The sequence below is a fragment of the Narcine bancroftii genome, chromosome 4 (assembly GCF_036971445.1).
Source record: "Narcine bancroftii isolate sNarBan1 chromosome 4, sNarBan1.hap1, whole genome shotgun sequence".
In the NCBI taxonomy this organism is placed as follows: Eukaryota; Metazoa; Chordata; class Chondrichthyes; order Torpediniformes; family Narcinidae; genus Narcine; species Narcine bancroftii.
Genome location: NC_091472.1, coordinates 232386505 through 232408790, shown reverse-complemented (window position 1 = coordinate 232408790; position 22286 = coordinate 232386505). Strand labels below are relative to the sequence as shown.

The 22286-nt window shown below is 40.8% G+C and overlaps 1 protein-coding gene across 14 annotated transcripts in view; it reads right to left on the bottom strand.

Moving 5' to 3' along the window:
• Nucleotides 1-22286, bottom strand: part of hdac4 (histone deacetylase 4) — a 481405-nt gene that overhangs the window by 10521 nt on the left and 448598 nt on the right. For all 14 annotated transcript variants that reach the window (XM_069934297.1, XM_069934289.1, XM_069934292.1 and 11 more), the window contains 6 exons: nucleotides 21399-21454; nucleotides 21056-21143; nucleotides 19939-20058; nucleotides 19559-19656; nucleotides 2767-2885; nucleotides 1960-2093 (listed from right to left, as the gene is read on the bottom strand). In XM_069934297.1, coding sequence (XP_069790398.1) covers nucleotides 1960-2093; nucleotides 2767-2885; nucleotides 19559-19656; nucleotides 19939-20058; nucleotides 21056-21143; nucleotides 21399-21454 — 615 coding nt within the window. The remainder of the gene's footprint in view (nucleotides 1-1959; nucleotides 2094-2766; nucleotides 2886-19558; nucleotides 19657-19938; nucleotides 20059-21055; nucleotides 21144-21398; nucleotides 21455-22286) is intronic.

The window sequence follows — 22286 nt, the reverse complement described above, 5'->3', positions numbered from 1 at the left end:
GGGGAAGTTATTTTATTTTATTTAAGCTTAATGTTTTAAAATTGCTTTGTAAATCTTTAACATTAATTTTTTAAGTAATTATTAAAAAGTTATATGCATAACTTCTGATGGTTTTTATGAAGTTGATATTCGACCCAGTTTTTCCTTCTGTCAAGACTGTTCTTGCAAGACCCTTTCACCACTGATGCCTAACTTGCTTGCTGCTTGACTCCTGGGCATGGAAAGCAAGCACAAGGGTCAGTGTTGTCCATGATAGCAATCCTGCATAGCAGGCCTGTGTCAGTACATTCCACGCACTGAATGGTAGGTACAACATCCCCATTTGTGCTCATCACTTGCTCAAACAAACAGAGTCAAGCACATCTTAAATATTCAGAAAGGTATTTTACAAACAGAACATCTTTTAAATAGTATGAATATCCAACTGTTAATGACATCAGAGATTTTTTAGGATAAAAATAGTTCTGCAATAATACTGAATGCTATTTAAATGAACATGCACATGGAAATTATATGTGAACTCCAAATGATAATGGTCAGCTCAAGTATTAGTTTGCAATACTTTTTAAAGATGACAGAGGTAATTGAACATCTGGTTGCATCTCCATGTAAACTTGCTGTTGAACACTGTGAATAGTGGAGCTAGGAGTGTACTATGTTCTTCAAGATGAAAAGTGGAGGTGGGATAAGTGATAGAGGAAAATTGTAGGGAGGTTATTTAAAGCTAGAGTGTCTGCACTGAACATGATGCCCAATTTACACTAAAACGTTGCAAATTGCACACAATGTATCTCTCTCTATTCCTTGCATATTCATGTATCTAATTAGAGGTCTCTAAAAAGCTACTATTCTATCTGTTTCCACCACTCGCCTGGCAGCCCATTCCAGGCACCCACCACTCTGCATCAAAAACATCCCCTCCCTCACTTTAAATGCATGTGACGTTTTTACGTTGCCTAGAAGATTCTGACGACGTATCCTATCCATGCCTCTCATAATTTTATACACTTTCATCAGATCTCGCTTCAGGCTCCAAAGCTCCAGAGAAAACCCAAGTTTGTCCAACCTCTCTTTTTAGTTCATACCCTCTAATACAGGCAACATCCTGGTAAATCTTTTCTTTCCAAAGCCTCCATGTTCTTTCTGCCATATTGATCTTTACAGAGTTCCTCATCTGTTAATCTTAACCAGTGAAGCACAGAACAGTAGCTTCAATGAGATAAGAAACATTATAATATTTAAAAGTCATTATTCTAAAGTGCTGGAAACTGGCTACAGTTTATGTTACGGAGGATTTGAGAAAATATTTTTAAAAATTAGAATTAGCGGAAGCAGACACGATTAAACATAATTAGTATATCATCCTAAACTATAATTATTATTACATACCTCTGTTGTATCATGACAGAGTCTTCAACAGGAGAATTTTAGAACAAAAGCTTTGCACAATAAGTGACTCAATATTTATCTTGTGTGACAGCAGAACAGTGCATTTCAGAGTAGCAGCTCCCTACTCTGTTTCCAATGTTAGTTAGAATACTGCACAATGAATGAAGGGGGACAGGCAATCCTAAAGTAACAACCACTCAGCAAATAGTTTCAGGTTTGCAATTCTGGAAGAAAATAGTAAACAGTGTCGGAATATCTGGAAACTGTGGAAAAATCTTAAAGGGGGGGAGGGGAAATCAGCCTTTCAAATGCAAAAGAAACAGGAAAATAATCAAGAAATGTAACAATAGATCTTAATAAAATTCAATACTTCCAAACAGGATATATTCACACAACTGCTTTAGGTCTTCTCCAGTTCATTGTTACAATTGGTCATTGCAACTGATGAACTGGTCTTGTGGAATTATATTTCTTTTCGAAGACTGCCCTCATCTCATTCATAATCTGCAGCTAAAAGCGCACCTGTGAGTTCTTGAACTTGTCAGCTTATAATGTGCATTGATGTTTTACCTCATTTCCAAGTAAAGCAGAAACACATGCTTCAGAGGCATCGCAAATGGCAGTGAGATCGTGGCCTCCTTCCAGGGCTAGCACGACACGGCCCCCAGCCAGGCCCATCAGCTGTTTGGTAAGGTAGCCAAAACCTGTGTCAGGAAAGAGGAAATGCAAGAGAAGTCAAAGGTCAGAAGTCTACTTTGACTCTTGGCGAACGATCAAAGATTCCAAGTATTACATCATATTTGAAATGGCCACCAGGGATTACTGGGACTAAATGTATAATATAAGCCAGGTTTAATTTCAATAAATACAATTTACTATTTCAGTTCAGTCCCTTTTGATCTTCTGTTTAATATATGCAATTTTGTGATAAATGTTTTAAATTTCCTAAAGTGGCACGCCATCTACTTCCTAAGGGCCTCAAAAAAAATGCCTACTTCTCATTTTCTCTCAGGCAAAGAGAAACTATAAATAATATTTTAGAAATACTTACAATTTTTATTCATGAAGAAAACCAACAACTTCTTACCATTACAACTTTCATCGTCTAAAATGTACCGCTGCCTATGACTTTTAGAACAAAGACATTTTACAACTCAAGCAGCAAAGCCCCTGGCTTCGCTGAAGGATTTAAAGACCTTTTGAAGATTAGTGTTCATATGTTTCTGCCATCCCCCTCAGAGCTGGAAAATGCAGGCCATTTACTCTCACTAATTTGGCTGTCAAAAGTTTGCCTTTTTTTAAAAAAAAACTAACCTCTAATTAAACCACCTACTTTAAATAAAATGATAATTTCATTCATCATACAAGCAAGCTTACATTTAGCAGAGACTTTGTAGCCTCCAAGAGGGGCTGGATGTCCTTCCACTGCATCAAATCCAGAGGACACAAGTACCATGTCAGGAGCAAACTCATTCGCAATGGGCATCACCACCGTCCTGTAACAAAAAGACAATTTTGCTTCACAATGTCATTAGAAAAATGCCATTTTTATGATACACTCAACGTTTTGAAATGCTGTCCAAAATTACAGTACATTACATCAGCAATGAAGGCAAAAAGAAGATAATCTATTTTTGTTCACAGTACTTTAGAATTTGCAAACTGAATTTTTTTTGCATCTATTCAATCAAGATAATATATACATTTAGATGTCATGTAGACGCAACAGGTAAACTTCACCCACATTAAACTGAATACGTGATATAATTCTGTCACTGGAGCACGGGAACACAGTCGAGTAGTCAAGTCTTCTTGAATCTCCAGCTAAGCCAAGACAAGATTACTGGTGGTAGAGGCTGACGCTCTGCAAAATGGCTGAATCTGTGTTCCTGCATAACTGACGAGTCTATGGCATAAGCCTAATCAGGATATGTATGGAATGGTACCAGTAAATTTGATGTTTTTACATCCTGGGATGGGAGAAGCAACATTCAAATCTGAGAGTCTTTTACGGCTAGCAGAGCTGCTGCCTCACAGCTCCATCGACTACGCTCGAGTCTGGATTTCCACTGCTGCATGTGTGGAGTTTGCACATTCTCTCTGTGACTGTATGAATTTCCGCTGGTGTTCTGATTCTCTCCCACATCCCAAAGATGTGAACTGACAGATTAATTGACTGCTGTAGGTTGTCCGAGTGTGTAGGTGAGTGAGTGGTAAGATTTGTGGAAGTTATTCAGAACATAGGAAGAATAAAACGGGATCGATCCAGTGGAGAAAGCAGCCTCCTTCCACATTGAACAACTCTTATTATTATGTAATTTGAATCTTAAATTATGTATCATGGAAAAAAAAAGATTACACCCTGGAATTTTCACACAATACTCATGGACACATTAGCCTTTTCAGCTCACCAACTCTGGTTTCATCCACATAACACCAAATCCAGTTCTACACCCGCGTTTACTCCCCTCATCATAACTGAATATAGAGGAAAATATGCTTCGTTAACATCAGACGTTTTCGATATGATTCTGACGATAGCAAACTAAAACTACGACATAAGGTAAATACAATATTTCAACTACTACCTAGAGGTCTCATCAAGTGATACTGTTTCTTTCCCACTGTTTTGTATAATCACCACCATCATTTTGATTTGAATACAAAGAAACTAAAAGTTATATATTAAATTTGATACCACCACAAAACATGACAATATAAGTGGAAAACAAGGATTTAAAAACACAATTAAATAATAGTAAATAATATTTACCATGCTTAGAGCTGACATTTTAAAGTTAGGGGGAAAAAAATCTATGGTCAATCAATCTGAATCCCAAGAAAACCAATCTTCAGCAATGCTGGGTTTTTCATGAGGTATGAAGGGCTGAAGTTACATGAAATACATAATTCCAAATGAATCATCATTACTTTCAAGTGGTTTACTTTTCAGTTGTGCAAAAGAGGTCGAAATTAATCTACAACAACTAAGTCACGCAACATATTGCTTTCGTGAAAGGATATCTCAGCATATAATAAATGGACAATAGTTGGTAGTTTATAAATAAGCATTTTTAATGTGTTTATGGATGAGAGATTGATCCTCACACCAAGTAGCTGTTATGGGACTAAGTACATCACATTCTAAAAAGCCTACTCGATAAAGTATAGAAGTAATTGGCCAGAGGTAAGAAAAGATTCAATTCCCCCTCCCCTACAAAGTTTTCTAGTCACAGTTTTAGGAGCTTTCTCCTGCAAATACAAACAGGTGCCACATTAAAAAAAAAATCAATCAAGAAAAATATTTCTATAATATTCTGATAAACCTACAATGGCTACACTGCCGGAGCCACTGTAGCAGCAGCGCTTCCGCTGGTCCGGACCTGCGGGGAGTGAAGGACCAGGGATGCAGCACTCCTGTGGGGTCCAGCCGCCCAGTCAACTGCCATCAGCTCCACACGGGGTTTTGAACAGCCTGCTGAGGGAGCCGATGGTGGTTTTATTGAAATCCCGTGACTGCGGGTCTGTGCCCGAGATAGCAATGCTGATTCATCTGTAACAGTCACGAGGGGGAAGTGGTAGACTAGAGCAGGGCACCTTAGGATGGGAAGATCACGCCCCGTCTGAGAAGGAGAAGCGGAGGAGATGACCTGGGGGGGATGGTGACCATGACAGCAGACCAGAGGTGGTTCTGCAGCTGAGGGACCAACGCATGTGACGGGCTGCTGTTGACTCGAGGTGAGAAACCCGTGAAAGCTGTGGACTGCTGTCAGAAGATTCGCACTGGGATGCAGACTGCTGGAGAGTGGCTCAAACTGGCTGGAGGGGTACCAGTTATCGGAACCAGGATGCGAGGAGGTGACGAGAGTGCTGTCGGAGGTGTTGAGGGTGCTGTTGGAGGTTCGGATCTGGAGCTCAATTTGGACTGGACTCTGTGTGGCTGCTTTTGGTGACTCTTGCTTCTCTCTCTCTGACTGTAAGTCTGACTATAAGCCTGTAAAAGACGCTTCTGCAATTCCTGCCGGTGGCAAATCTGTCTGCCTTGCAGCAGGCAAAAAGAAGTTTCATGTAATATGACACTGTTTTATTACTATGATAATAAATTGAATCTTGAATTTAAATAGCTGTATTGTCATGAAGATTAAAAAATGTGTGCAACAATATTGACACTTCGAGAAACAAATTTTAAAATGTCTTTACCTTGTTATTTGTCAATACAACCCTAGGTAGTTTAACAGGATTAAGATGATGAAACAAAATCTTTTCCATGTTTAACAACTGGTTCTATGACTCCATTCTGATATCACATTTTATCCAATGTGCACCTATTTTGTAAGAGTATAACAGGTGAAATGTGTCCCTGGATCATTGGTGTGATGTGTCAACAGTTTCAGAAGAGATAGCATTATTACATGGAGGAAATAGATAGAACAGAAAACTACAGCACAGCAAAGGGACAAGCCTTTAGCCCACCATGACTGTTCTGTCTACAAAGCTATTTATTTAATCCCATCTTTGAGCAGTATTTAATTTTGCTGCAGCTTCCATTTATGCCTCAATTCATTTAGCATACATATTTCACTAAAGCTAAGACGGTATCTCAAAGAGACACTGTCCTCATTGTGTATATTGTGGCAAGGATTGTGAGACCAAAACCTATGCTTGATCCTCCTGTATTTGCAGAGGAGAAAGATTGATTTTTTTTCATGAAAACTGTATCCTTTTGAAACACCTAGATTATACAGAAACTCATGAGAAGCCAACAGTGAAATCATTCAGAAGACTCTCAGCAAACCTGCAGTTTGGGAGGATCTATTTAGTCAAGCTCACTTCTTGATGACAGTATGTAGATACGGGAAAAAGTTTCCACAATAAAGAAATTACAGGCATACAGAAACAATTGAAGAGACTCTTAAGGCACTTTCAGGTGGCCAAGTGACAATTGAAGAATTTGAGGATGGAAAAAAAATACAAGTCACCCAGAAGAATAATAAAGTAGCCACATGAATTGTTCAACCAATTGTGGTGAGTGATTTAGTGGGGTGTACAAGATCAAATGGAATGCATTGAAACAAAAGAACATAGAACAATACAGCACTGTACAGGCCCTCGATGTTGTGCCGACCCATACATCCCTTTGAATCAGAGTATTAAACTCTCCCTACCCCATAACCATCTATTTTTCTTTCATCCTTGTGTCTGTCTAAATCTTAGTCTAAAGGCTTCTTCAGGTGCATTCTCCGCCAAGAATCTCGCTTAAGACCTGTGGAATGGTCGTTCAGGTGGCAGCGCTGGCCCCCTGAAAGTGCACCTCAGAGCGCACTTCAACTCCTGCCCCTTCGGGCTGTCAGGGTTGGGATGGCTGGTTGTTAGAGCTAGGGCGGCCCGCGCGTGACGTCCCTACACCGATCCCACAGCCCCACTCTCTCCCCACAGCCATGTATCAGTCCCCACACTGTGGGGTGGCCGGCACGGGCTGTCAGAGCTGGAACGGCCCACGCCGGCCGCCCCACAGTGTGGGGACTGATACAGGGTAGTGGGGAGAGCACAGGCCAGTGGGATCAGTGCGGGGTCGTCCCACGCAGGTAGCCCCACAGCGTGGGGACTGATACAGGGCTGTGGGGAGAGAGTGGGGCAGTGGGATTAGTGCGGAAACGTCCCACGCGGGCCGCCCCAGCTCTGACAGCCCACGCCAGCCGCCTCACAATTTGGGGACTGATACAGGGCTGTGGGGAGAGCACGGGGCAGTGGGATCACTATGGGGACAGCCCGCGTTGGCTGCCCCTGCCCTGGCATCCCACACCGGGGGAACAGCAGCAGCTGGGAGGGGGGCTGTCAGGCACTCGCCAGCTGATTTTCATCCCCTTAGCAGCCACTTTCAGGTGGCTGCATTCAGGTGCTGGGGTGGGGGGACCTCAGTGCTCCGGCAATTATCCCTCCCGGAGGAGGGTTACAAAGTTTGCCTCACATGCGTCTCCTGTGCTTTTCAAGTGGCCTCCCGACAGCTGCATATGGGCATAATATGCGGATTTACATTGTGGGATTTTGGCCACCTGAAAGTGCCTTAAGAGTCTCTTAAAAGCCCCCAATCTTTCAACTTCCACCACCATCCCCAGAAGGGAATTCCAGGCACCCATAAGTCTCTGTGCAAAAAAAACTTACCCCTGTTGTCTCCCCTAAACTTCCTTCCCTTAACTTTGTACTTATGTCTTTTGGTGTTTGCTGATCCTGCCCTAGGAAACAGGTGCTGGCTGTCTACCCTATCTATGCCTCTTGTAGATGACTATCAAGTCTCCCCTTCTCCTTCTACGTACCAAAGTGAAAGGTCCCAGCTCTGCTAACCTTGCCTCATAAGACTTGTTTCCCAATCCAGGCTATATCCTGGTAAATCTCTTCTGCACCCTCTCCATAGGTTCCACATCCTTCCTATCATAAAGTGACCAGAACTGAACCAAAGATTTGTAGAATTGTAACATGATATCTCTACTCTTGAACTCAATCCCCCTATTAATGAATCCAAGCATCCCATAGGCCTTAACTATCCTATCAACAAGTGCGGCGACTTGAGGGATGTATGGATTTCACCCCAAGGTACCTCTGTTCATCCACATTCTTAAGTAACTGACCATTAACTCTGTACTCACCCTTCTGGTTAGTCCTTCCAAAATGCATCACCTCATATTTATCTGGACTGAAATCCATCTGCCACTTTTCTTCCCAACTCTGCATCCTGTCAATGTCATCTTGCAACCTTCAACAACCTTCAGCTCCATCCACAACTCCTCCAACCTTCATCCGCCTCTTCCCTAGTTAAACACTTTCCCAATTTGACTGTTTATATCCTTTTCCCTATCTATGTTGAACTAAAGAGTTGTGGTCACTCTCATCAAAATGCTCCCCCACCAAAAGGTCCATCACCTGGCCATGTCATTCCCCAGAACCAGATCCACTATTGCCTCTCTTCCATACTGTGTCAGGAATCCTTCTTGTACACATCTGACAAATTCATCCCCTTCTATCGCTCTTGCAGTTAGTAGATGCCAGTCAATATGAGGGAAGTTGAAATCACCCATAACTACAACCCTGTATTTCCCGCACCATTCTAAAAATCTGCCTGCTTATCTGCTCCTTGGTATTCCGAGGGCTATTTGGGGGCCTTTAGACTATTCCTAGTACAGTGATAGCTCCCTTCTTATTTCCGACATACCCACACAGACTCAGTGGACATTCCCTCTCTAGCATCCTCCCTTTCTATAGCTGTGATACTATCCCTGACTAGTAATGCTACTCCCCCCACCTTTCTACCTCCCATCCTATTCTTTTTAAAACACCGAAACCCAGGTACCTGCATCAGCTAATCTTGCCCTTCGGCCAGCCAAATTTCAGTAATAGCCACCCCATCGCAGTTCCATGTACTGAATCATGCTCTACTTTCAACCCCTTTATTCTGAATACTTCTAGCGTTAAAATAGATACATCTCAAAACTCTCTAACTGGCTACTTTTATATTTTTTTCCCCTGCCTGTCCACCAACTCAGAGCACATAGCATCATGCTTTTGTCCTTCTACTCTAATCTCTGGTCTCACATTCTGATTCTCACCCCCTCACCAAACTAGTTTAAACCCTCCCCAACAACTCTAGTAAACCTATCCTCCAGGATATTGGCCCCCTCCAGTTCAAGTGCAGCCCGTCCTTTTTGTACAGGTCAGACCTTCCCCAGAAGAGATCCCAATGATCCACAAGCTGTGCTCCTGGCACCAATTCTTCAGCCATGCTGAAGGATGTTAGAATGAGGGTGGGAACTCATTTAACCCTTAAATACTCACACAAAAAAAAAACAAAATAAGTTCTGTGAAATTCACAAGCTTTAATATAAAATTAACGCCAAACAATTCTCATGCAAATCAGGCAAAAGCTAAAAAAAACTGTATTCTTGCCAGGCTGAGGTTCCAGTCCAAAGCTGTAGGTATAAAAGGGTTCCAGTGATAAATCATTACTTCTCACTGATGAAGAGAATATTTGAAAAGGCCAATTACAGGTGAAATATGTCCCTAAATCATCCCAACGTTTCAGTCCATAATGAACAGAGAGAGTTGATTTTTGACTTAAGGAAGGGAAAACCAGAGGTGTATGATTTAGTGATCATTGGGGATCAGAAGTGGAGAGGGAGAGCAAATTTAAGTTCTTGGGAGTCACTATCTCAGAAGATCTTTTCTGGACCCAACACACTAATGGCATTGAGAAGAAAGCATGTCAGTGCCTCTACTTCCTCAGGAGATTGCAGAGGTTTGGTATGATATCGGAAACCCTAGCAAATTTCTACCGATATGTGGTGGAAAGTGTGCTAACCAGATGTATCATAGACTGGTATGGGGGCACCAATACCCCTTTTCCCCCCTTCAATCTTAAGCCATATTCTTGTCTCACCTTACCTCAGTGAAAAAAGCCTGCTTGAATTTATCTATACCCTTCATAATTTTGTAAATCTCCCCTCATTCTTCTATGCTTCAGGGAATAAAGTCCGAATCACTGCAACTTACTTCTTCAATTTCTGGAGAAACCTTGTAAACCTTCTCTACATTCTTTCAATTTTATTGACATCAGACAGCATGGTTAGCATAGTGGATAGTGCAATAGTGTTACAGTGGCAGCAACCAAAGTTTGAATCTGGTGCAGACTGTAAGGAGTTTGTACGTTCTCCCCGTTACTGCATGGGTTTCGCTCAGGTGCTCCAATTTCCTCCCACCTTTCAAAATGCAAGGGGGCTGCAGGTCAATTGGGTGTAATTTTGCAGCACGACCTGTTACCATCCTGTATGTCTAAATTAAAAAAGACTATTAAAAAAAATCAACCAAATTTGCACACATTACTCCAAATTTGGCCTCACCAATGTCTTAGAAAAATTCACTGTAATATCCCATTGTCTACACTTAATATATGAAGACCAATGTGCCTAAAGCTCTATTTATGATCCTATCTATTTGTGACACCACTATCAGGATGTTTTTTGTATCTGTATCCCCAGATCCCTCTGTTCTACTGCACTTCTCAGTGCCCTACTATTTACAATGTCTGTCCTACCTTGGTTTGTCCTTCCAAAGTGCAACACCTCACACTTGACTGAATTCATTTCATCTGGCATTTTGCAGTCCATTTTTTTTCCAGCTGGTTCAGATCCCGCTGCATGTTTTTAAAACCTTGCTGTCCATTACATCTCCAATCTTTGAGTGACTTGCAAACTTGCTGATCCAATTTACCAGATTATTATCCAGATCATTGATTGAAATAAATGATAAACAACAAAGGACACAGCACTGATCCCTGAGGCACATCACAAGTCACAGGCCTCCAGTTAGATTGACTATCATCTACTAGCACACCCTGGCTTGTAAAGCTAATGTCTAATCCAATTTACTACCTCATCTTGAATACCAAGCGACTGTACCTTCTTAACCAACCTCCCATGCAGGATCTTGTCAAAGGCCATAAGCCCATGTGCACAACATCCATAGCCCTTCCTTCATCAACTTTCCAGGTAATCTCCTCAAGAAGGACTGGTTAATCATGCACAAAGCCATGTTGACTATTCCTAATCAGTCCCTCTATCCAAATACATGTATATCCAATCTCTTAAAATACTTTCTAATAACTTAGCACGGAACTTTTGTTCCAAGAAGGATCTCAAATTACATGCAAATCCATGGTAAACCAAACTATGAATGCCATTGAACTCACTGCAAAATCTTCTGTTCCATTTGGGTAGGCAGCAAGCAGATATCTAACTCGATAAAATTGGGTCAATGAAATGAGTAAATAATAACAATTAAAAGTGAGAAATCACATTTCCAGCAACAAACTAGAATAATCACAATTCAATGTATAGCAAATTCCGTTGTTACCTTCTTCAGAAGAAACACGTACTGGGGTAGGGTTGGGATTGATGAAAAACGAACACATATATCATATATGAGCTTTAAAAATACATGTCGCATATCATTGGTTACAGAATTATACTGGTGACATCAATCAATGTTCACACATGAGTATGAGGCATTGAAATATTTTGTACTTTTCACAAGTGTACACCAGCTTGGAACCTTGGCGTTTTTCTCTCCACAGATGCCTGAGCATGAAGAGTTAAGACGTGCTAGCCAGCGCTGTTTGATTTTGAAAGACATCACGTGGCCAGCATGTGTGCGTCAATGATGCAGCTCAAGTCCTTGATTGCCTATCCTCATAATAGCCAGAATCATACAATCTGATTTCCTTCACATATCAGAATGGTTGGAAGCACTTTATATAGCTGAGGATGCAGAAAAAGGCAGAAAGGCTGTTTCCCATGGTGGGAGAGTCTAGGAAAAGAGGGCACAACTTTAGAATTGAAGGGCATAGCTTGGAACTGAGAAAAGAAACAGATTACTTTCTTTAGCCAGAGGTAGTAAATCTGTAGAATTTGTTGCTACAGGCAGTTGTGGAGGTCAGGTTATTGGGTGCATTAAAGGTAGGGATTGATAAGCCGAGACATTAAAGGTTATGGGGAGAAGGCAGGCAATGGACTGAGTGGGAAAATGAATCAGCTCCTGGTTAAATGGCAGGGCAGACTAGATGGGCTGAATAGCCTATTTCCGCTCCTATTTCTTTTGGTCTTAACAACCTCCATTCTAGTCCAGTTACAACACTGGGATCTTTAATAATGAGGAAACATGATCACCGAATCGCCACTACAGCAGGGAACTCGTCTTCTGATTCCCCGAAAGCACTTCACTGTCTACAAGTCCTGCAAGAAATTTGATGGAAGAGTCTCCATTTACCTTCTGTAACATTCAAGAAGATTGACACCATCCAAGACAAAGTCATAAATAACACCCCATAACTGAGCTTTCATTCCTCTGCTACAAATGCACCATGGCTGCAAGAACTCCTGAGAAAGGACCTTCACCAGATGAGGTGCAGTAGTGGTTCAGGGCGGCTGCTCATCACAATTAGAAATGCTGACAACATCCGCATCCGTAAATGGAAATGTAAAAAAAAGTTACTCTTTCACAATGTGCTACAAATGACACACTTTGTATCATAGGTGATATCTTCTTTAAAAAAAAAGCTAATCAAAATTATTATCAGGCTTTTATCAATTCCAGAGGCAAATAAGGATCATGGGGTCATTATTTTTAGACAGCCATGCTTAATATCAAAGCAAGTTTAAAATGTCCCCCTTTACTATACTTTTGCTATGAACAATACTTGGCCCCTTCAGAACAATACTTGGCCCCTTCATTATTGTGGCAGCTGATTAATATTTGATTTGTCTACTGTTCTGTTTCTATTAAGACTGCCCATGAAAATGAACCTGTGATTTTTTTTTAAGCATTTTAACCCAGATATTTTTTCTATTAAAGAATAATGGGATGGCCGATATAATAATCCTTCTCCCCTGGATCAGTGCACATCAGCTCAAAATTGAGCTGACAATGCTTCATACATGGTATTCTCGATCAGCCATTCTCAATGAGGACCACAACACATTTAACGGGGTCACAGTCTGAAATCATAAAATACTTGTCATTTTTTTAATGTAGTTGGTAGGAGAGAAGTTTGGAAGAAACCAATCAAACTTGACTGCTTCACTGGAAAGGGGGCCCATAACTTTCAGCAGGGTTCGAAGGGGAACAGAGACAAATAAAGATTAAGAATAGCTGCTCTCGATGTTACTTTATTGAAAACTTCTATCTGTTACATACAATGGGTCCCTTAACATTAGCCAACCATTGACAGATCATTGTCTAAGTTAGATACCCATGTTTAGATGAGAAAGATATGGTTAGTGCAATGCTATTACAATGCCAGTTTGAATCCGGTGCTGTCTATAAAAAGTTTATACATTCTTCCTGTGTCTGAATATCTTTCCTCCAGGTGCTCCACTATCCTCCCACCCTCCAAAACATACGGGGATGTGGGTTAATTTAGGTGTAATTAGGTTGGCGCGGGTTTAAATGGCCAGAATTGGATTCTACCATGTTGTAAATGTAAAAAAAATGTAGAAAGGTGTCTCCCATGGTGGTAGAGTCTAGGAAAAGAAGGCACAACTTCACCATTGAAAGGGATTATTGGAACAGAGAAAAGAAACACAGGTGGTTGTGGAGGTCAAGTCATTGGGTGTATTTGAAGCAGATATTGACAGGTTCTTGATTAGCCAGGGCATCAAATGTTGAGGAGAAGGCCTGGCAGTGGGGCTGAGTGGGAAAATGGATGAGCTCATGATTAAATAGTGGGGACACTTGTTGGGCTGAATAGCCTATTTCTGCTCCTATGTCTTATGGTTTAATATAACACAATGGGGAGACAAGTATGATATTGAATAGTATATAAAAAACACCAGCACCAAGGAAATAGAACATTGTTTTTGGTAAACGTATAAAAAAACCCAAAGGAAATGCTACATTTGGCAAAGTCTGCTTTTCACAAGTAAGGCGCACATCTAACAGTTTTGTTGGTTGGGATTACACTTTGCCTTGTCTTTTAGTTAATAGAAATTTTCTTTAAAACAATTGAAGATTGCATGTTTTCCTTATGGAACTTTAGATTTTTGTACCTCTGTAATGATCCCACAGCCAACATTTAACACCCAACATTCAAGCATTTCTTTCAATTTCCCTGAACATGAATACATTTTAGCTTTCACCAAACTTGCACGTCACAGCACAGTGGTATACTAAATTCTTAAAAAAAAAATCTGGGTATCTTTTCAGATTTTCTTATAGTTCCAAACTGAATGTTCTGACAGCATGGTCATATCAGCAAAAATAGAAAACCTAGAGACAACAGCTTGATATCATTTATTTTGTTGTATGCAATTAATTTATCATGCAATTCTGACATTTAAACACGAAGATTCATTTTAAATTGCTGTTTACCACTAAATTGGGAATTTGTTTTGTTTTTAAAAAAACAAGCTTTTGTTCAGGACCTCTTTGGATTTTCCTTTTCACATGACCAAATTGTTCATAACCCAAATGTTTTCTCTCAGCACCATTAAAGGGTTAAACCACGTATCTAAACCTACCATCGAGCATAAAGTACTTCTGGTTCCTCACAAACTTCAAAGACCTTGCATTTGGCATTTCCAAGAGCTGGTTTGAATTAAGTTCAATTCTACACTCTACTTCCAAGTTCATGGTGAAACTGAGTGCCTTCTGGATTTCATTATGTCCAATTATCTTATCTTTTTTCATCTTAAGCTTGATCCCCAGCAAATGCAACGTGGCATTCTATGGGTCTAAATAACAAGGTGCTGCCTTGAAGGCATCTATTGTCTCAGGGGACCTGCATAATGCTGAATATATGACCTGCTGCAATTTCTTCTTAAGCCCATGCGTGCTATAAATTCTACACTTCAAAGCTTTATTTCACTAGAATCGGTGAAACAACTTGGAAAAAAAGTTAGTTAAAATATGTTAACTTCCAATCTCCAAAATACATGGTGTCACCCTAGAAACTTGGCAACAGATTAAAAACTCTACCAGAATGGCTTTTAGTCTATCCAAGATGTTACAGGCTACGAAATCTTCTATTCTGCATCTGCACATTCTGCAAACTTATCTGCTGGATTTGAAAGCAGATGTTTGCAAATAAAATTCATGGGCTGTAGGAAACACTATTTTCTAAAGTATCTGGTTAATTCAACTAAGCAATGTGCTGCTGGTAATAGCTTACATTACTTACTTGATGTGTTCTCGTTAGCCCATACAGAGTAAATAAACTTGCAATTTTATCAGACATAAAGATCCTGAAACCTATAACCATATAACCACTTACAGCACAGAACAGGCCAGTTCGGCCCTACTAGTCCATGCCGTAGCAAATCTCCACCCTCCTAGTCCCACTGACCAGCACCCGGTCCATTCCCCTCTAGTCCCCTCCTATCCATGTAACGATCCAGTCTTTCCTTAAATGTAACCAATGATCCCGCCTCGACCACGTCTGCCGGAAGCTCATTCCACATCCCCACCACCCTCTGCGTAAAGAAATTTCCCCTCATGTTCCCCTTATAATTTTCCCCCTTCAATCTTAAACCATGTCCTCGAGTTTGAATCTCCCCCTTTCTTAATTGAAAAAGCCTATCCAAGTTTACTCTGTCTGTCCCTTTTAAAATCTTAAACCTGTTGAACAAATTTGATGCAATACCAAAAGATACTGTAAATGGCCTCAGCACCTCAGGTAAATGAGTGAAATCAGTGGGAACTGTCACTTCTCACCATTAACATTGTGCACACTTGTTTGTTGACCGAGGAGAGGTTTCAGCTCAGAGTTCTTTCAATGCAACTGGAAATGGCCATGACATTAGTTGCTAAAGGCCGTTACTCACAAATAATGGCTCTTTGGGCTAGTTATTGGAAGTAGTGTTTATGGAACTATATCTAACACTTGGAAAAAAAGATTAACTTCAGAGGGCTGAAGAGCAAAAACATAATTTTCAACAAACCTGCTTTCTGATACAACTGCAATGCTTCGTTAATAAAAACACTTCAGGGCTTTCATTGCAAAAAAATGAAAAATATCCAAACATTTCTGATGCACTTTCCAAGGGCATATAAAATGCTGCTTCTCAAACCCCTGGTAGATATTGATATCACTGTTCAAAAATGCAGCTTCCCGTTTTCAACCCTGCATACTGATTGTCAAGAAAGCTGCAAATATTCCAACAAAATGCATCATTAATGTAAATCTTTCCAACTTGCCTCAAGGTTTCAGTACCCCAGTGCCTATTATTGTAACAAAAGAAAAGCTTTTATCATTTTGGATTTCAGGACCCACAGATTGACTACACTATAACATTTCATTTACCAGAAGACACCCGTGCATTTTTACCTAACATTTTTACACACTTGTACCCAGCATTGGATCCATAAGACATATCCTCTCTAATTATTATTTTCATTTCAATTCTTAGGTGACAATGAGAAATATGCTGTATTCCTTTGGTATCACTCAGAACATTTTGTAATGAAAAAGTTTGCATTTCATTATGCTCATTTGTTTTACTTGTTACCTACATGACAGAAGCAATAAAGATTAGCCCAGATGGTGCTAAATTTAAAATATCTTTAATTATTAATCAACAATTATATCCACTTTGGCTTGGCTTCGCGGACGAAGATTTATGGAGGGGGTAAAAAGTCCACGTCAGCTGCAGGCTCGTTTGTGGCTGACCAGTCCGATGCGGGACAGGCAGACACGATTGCAGCGGTTGCAAGGGAAAATTGGTTGGTTGGGGTTGGGTATTGGGTTTTTCCTCCTTTGCCTTTTGTCAGTGAGGTGGGCTCTGCGGTCTTCTTCAAAGGAGGCTGCTGCCCGCCAAACTGTGAGGCGCCAAGATGCACGGTTTGAGGCGTTATCAGCCCACTGGCGGTGGTCAATGTGGCAGGCACCAAGAGATTTCTTTAGGCAGTCCTTGTACCTTTTCTTTGGTGCACCTCTGTCACGGTGGCCAGTGGAGTGCTCGCCATATAATACGATCTTGGGAAGGCGATGGTCCTCCATTCTGGAGACGTGACCCATCCAGCGCAGCTGGATCTTCAGCAGCGTGGACTCGATGCTGTCGACCTCTGCCATCTCGAGTACCTCGACGTTAGGGGTGTGAGCGCTCCAATGGATGTTGAGGATGGAGCGGAGACAACGCTGGTGGAAGCGTTCTAGGAGCCGTAGGTGGTGCCGGTAGAGGACCCATGATTCGGAGCCGAACAGGAGTGTGGGTATGACAACGGCTCTGTATACGCTTATCTTTGTGAGGTTTTTCAGTTGGTTGTTTTTCCAGACTCTTTTGTGTAGTCTTCCAAAGGCGCTATTTGCCTTGGCGAGTCTGTTGTCTATCTCATTGTCGATCCTTGCATCTGATGAAATGGTGCAGCCGAGATAGGTAAACTGGTTGACCGTTTTGAGTTTTGTGTGCCCGATGGAGATGTGGGGGGGCTGGTAGTCATGGTGGGGAGCTGGCTGATGGAGGACCTCAGTTTTCTTCAGGCTGACTTCCAGGCCAAACATTTTGGCAGTTTCCGCAAAGCAGGACGTCAAGCGCTGAAGAGCTGGCTCTGAATGGGCAACTAAAGCGGCATCATCTGCAAAGAGTAGTTCACGGACAAGTTTCTCTTGTGTCTTGGTGTGAGCTTGCAGGCGCCTCAGATTGAAGAGACTGCCATCCGTGCGGTACCGGATGTAAACAGCGTCTTCATTGCCTAATCTAACTAACTCTTTTAAACTTCACTAAAATTATATTCAATTATCTAACTTAAACTCTAACTATTTGCGAATATATATCGGTGTGTGTGGAATTCCCCCAAGCCACTACAGTTCAAGGGTCAATTCTGGGAAGGCAGTTCAAAGTTTAGTTTCGGAAGTTCAGTGATGGATTTGGGTTTGAAATTGATGCGTCACACAGGCTTTAGGATGGTTGTGACATACAGGCCTTAGAATGGTAAGACACGTAGGCTTTAGGATGGTGGAGACATACAGGCCTTAGAATAGCAAGACACGTAGGTGAGACATGCACTTAGATGGAAGGAGCAGTTCAAAAGTGAGTGAAAGAGACGTGGGGGGAGGGGGGGGGGTGGCAGAAGGTTGATTAACTCACGAAAACCCTTGCTCTGGTACTTCAGAGAAATGTCCTTTTTAGACGAGGGCCTTCTTCAGCAATTAGAACCCCTTTAACGGGTCAGTCGAAGTGGAGTGCAGTATTTCTTCTGCAACTTTAAAACCCTTTTCGGGGATCAGTCGAAGTGTTTTCTCATCCCTCTGTATTAACAGGAAGAACTCTGACAGTCTGTCGATAACCACACAATGAGGCGAAGTGGGTTTCTCAATCCCACAAAGGAGGTTGAAGAAATGTTTCTCTTGTGCTGCCTTCTTAAAATGGCTCTTGAACAAAATGTGTAGTCTTTTTAAGAAGCTGGACACATGGTCTCTACCCCTGGCTTCTCCGGGCTGATCCCCTTCATTCTGCAAATGTATCAACTTTTTGGAACATGCTCTCTTCGAAGCTTGCTGCTAGTTCACAGTCACTTTCCAAAACCTGCAGGCTTTTGCTAAATCTGTTCTCTTAAAGGGACAGTCCCACACAATAAAATGAACTGAAAAATGGGGGATCGTCACATGATGCAGTTATTCTCAGTGCCCTGGAATTTCTAGTCAGAACTAAGGCGGTATATCAACAACCCAACTTTTTTTTTCCTGAGGGAGGGATCAATAGACATTTTGAACATGGAAGTCCTGGGAGATCCACACCACTGATATTCTGTCCGTGTTCTGGTTAGGCTGTGAAATGCCATCTTGCTCCAGAATTGTTCTGCTCAGAAATTTGCCCATTAAATCTATGTGGTTCAGCAAGCCCTTTTGAATGGCTCCAAGCAAGAAAGGTGAGCTTCAGGTACTTAACATTGTTTGAATTAACCCAGGTCAAATTTATGTTTTGATTTTTTTTTAATGTTCCTAATGCTTATATTGGTTAATTATTTATAATTTTTAAAACATTCACTGTCTTCCCCAATATTTGTGGGCATCAGAGAGATTTGAAAACAGTCTTTTGTCTGCAATCCCTCTTGAAGAGCTTAGGTGTTGTCAAAGCATCTCTGAGGGACAGGGTTTACCATTTACTGTGGGATTGATCATAAAGTAGCTTCAGGGAACTAGATGTCCTTGTGACCCAGAACCCCAGTTGGGCTGGTCTCAAGGCTCATCAAGGCCAGCCTGACCTGGTTCCTGGGCCACAAACAATTTAGAATTCCAACCTAATCTTCATTCACAGAAGTGCAAAGGTGCAGCCAGTAGACATCTTTGTGTCTCCTGTCAAGGTATACCCTCAGGTGGCTTACTACAAGCAGCCACTTTTGACCCAGAAAAACAGAGGAAAACTTAAACCCAAAAGGAACCCACATTGGAAAAACTGGAGAGAAAAATCTGTACAAGAGCAAGATCAAGCTATAACACTCTAGCATTGCTGAATCCAAACAACTTTTATAAATCCACACTTGAAGAATTGACCCCTTAATTCTTGTTTTTTTTGAGAGTAAGAAGTAGAATGAACAGAATTATTTAAAGTTCCTTTAAAAATGACTTTAAATAGAATATATTGACAATGCTGGTCACAATCTTTAATGTCTGAACATTCTGAAGTCTTACCTAAATGCAGTCAAGTATTCAGCATCACCCATTGGTGGATCCAAGCCACCTGTCCAAGCCATATTGAGATTAAATCCTATACCTGCGCCAGTCCCAACCTAAAAGTCAAAATTAGAACAAATATTTAAACATACAGCAGCATCTTAATTTTAATTTGGTGCAAAGCTAGTTTTGTACTTAGGAAGGTGTGATTTTGAAGATATTTGAACATTCAAATGAACAGAAACAAAATATATTTTCAAAATTGTTTTATTACGAAGTATTTTAATTACGTCAATTGTCAACCAAAATAAGCAACCCCAAGATGATGTTGTTTATGCATTGCATATGATATAGGAGAGAAGACATTCTTTAATCGAATGGTTATCTTATTTACTTGCCTCATCTGGGGCCCCACTTCCTGGGAAGAAGTTGCCGTCATCGTAGCGATGCAATGAAATGTACAGCACGTTGGGGTCATTGTAGAAAGCCTGCTGGGTGCCATTGCCATGATGTACATCCTATTACCAAATATTAAACAACAGATTGAAAGGCAGTACTGGAGAAGTAGATGCTTCGTCTCATCTTTAATGCAGGATCAGAGTTTAGGTTTGTGAGTAAATGTTTTCAGGCTGCTTCAACTTCATTTGTTCTTTACCGAGTGCTTTAAAAGCATTAAAATTTTAAGAAAGGTGCTCCACATTTATTATTTTCTCAAATGTTTATAACCTTGATGTAGTTTATGCTGATCACCCTTTCTTAAATCGCGATGAAAAACTAAACTACATGACTTCCCGAAGGAAACATTTTCCCCTCCATTCACTGGCAGCCTGAGTAAAAATGAACGAGTCCTATAATAAAGGCGGCAAATTGTATTGTCAGAATTGATTGTACAGCTGAAAATATGATTAACCCATCTACATTTTTCATCCGTCCAATAAACCATTTTTAAAAAAAAGTTGTAAGATCATTTGAACTAAATAACTTAACACAGAAATATCATGAGCAAGTTTTGCATCTTCCCACTCCCTCTCTCCCCTTCCCCTTCTCTCTAGCTTTTATATGTAATCACACCAACTTATTTAACCAGGCCACAAATGCAAGTCCTTCTGTAGCCACCATTATGAGATTGGCTACCAGAGCACAGAGTAGGAGGCTATCTCTAACCATTTCCTCCCCCCCCCAGGAACAGTTCTTTGCTTTCCTGAAGCATTGGATAGAATGACACAAGCTCACTTCCAATTTATGGTGGAACTTTTCCATGCTGAACTAGATTATCGACTATAAAATAGTCCAACAAACAAAAGTTTACATATGACACAATCAAAAATGATTAATATAATAAAAAGCATCCAAATGTTAGTTCATCATCTGGATGAGAACCTAAACAAGACTGTATATTTGAGTCCATAAAAACAAGTCCAGTGGTGCAGCAGTGCTCAAAAATGTTGGGCAGCGAAGTAGGATTTGAAAAATATATCCCTTAATTGGAGCTTTGTATCAGCATGGTTTACTCACCCAGTCCACTATAAGGATCTTGCTGATGTTCAACCTCTGCTGTAGCAGCTTTGTTGCAATGGCTACAGAATTGAAGTAGCAGAATCCCCTGAAGATTCAAGTTGGGGAAGAGGAATGAAAAAAAAGGGGAATGGTTAATAGCTCTGTTCCTGATTCTGGTCATCTGCATTCTGATGTTCATTTATCATCAGAGGGAAAAGAAGAGTAGGGCCAAATTTTCACCACGTTTTGTTCAGAAATTCATATGTGGGTTAATTAAACTAAAAACTCCACCAGGTGACTTAGTACGAAGAGCTGTGTTTTCAGTGTGAGGTGTTTTACTTGAGGATGGAAAGTTACTTACATTGGTGTACTTTCCTCTGCATGGTGACCAGGAGGCCTCACAATCGCAAACCCATTCTGCAAAACATCATGACTTGAATAACCATGTATGGTGCAATTTATGTTGAGATAAAGGTCATTAAAATATTTTTATTCAAATTTGCATTACAATATCATAACTTATCAAATAGGATTTGAGAAGTGATTCTATAATTAAAGCAATGACCACAGTTCAGCAACAGATTAAATATACACTGTTTTGAATCAAGTTTCTGTTGACTGACTTTAATTGGAAGAACACGAGGGTCATGTGATTGGCCTCAGAACTCAATGTTATAGATTTGTATTTGAAAAGATGTTTGTTGAGAAAAAAACTATTCCATTTGGTGAATGGGACATGAAACATATAATTGATTTAAAGTAATTGAGAAAAGATTTAGAACACTTTTCACTTATAGACTGAGAAATTGGTGGAAGCTACAATTCTGAAAAATATTTCAGAAGACTACTGAGAGGGGACTTGATAGAGGTATTTAAAATGATGAAAGGAATAGATAGACTAGACATAAACAGACTCTTTCCCTTGAGGGCAGGGGAGATTGGAACAAGAGGCCATGAATTAAGTGTAAGGGGGCAACACTTTCGGAGAAATATTAGAGGTGGCTTTTTCCACTCAGCGAGTGGTGGCAGAATGATCTTCCGAATGAGATAGTTGCAGCACGGTCCCTTCTGTCATTTCAGAGAAGGTTGGATGTGTACATGGAGGTGAGGCGGGGGGGGGTTGGAGGGTTATTGGCAGAGAGCGGGAGGTTTGAGTTAGTGGAATTGTTCTATTGAACCGGTACGGACTCGAAAGGCCGACATGGCCTGTTTCCGCTCCGTGAATGGTTATATGATTATATGGTTATAT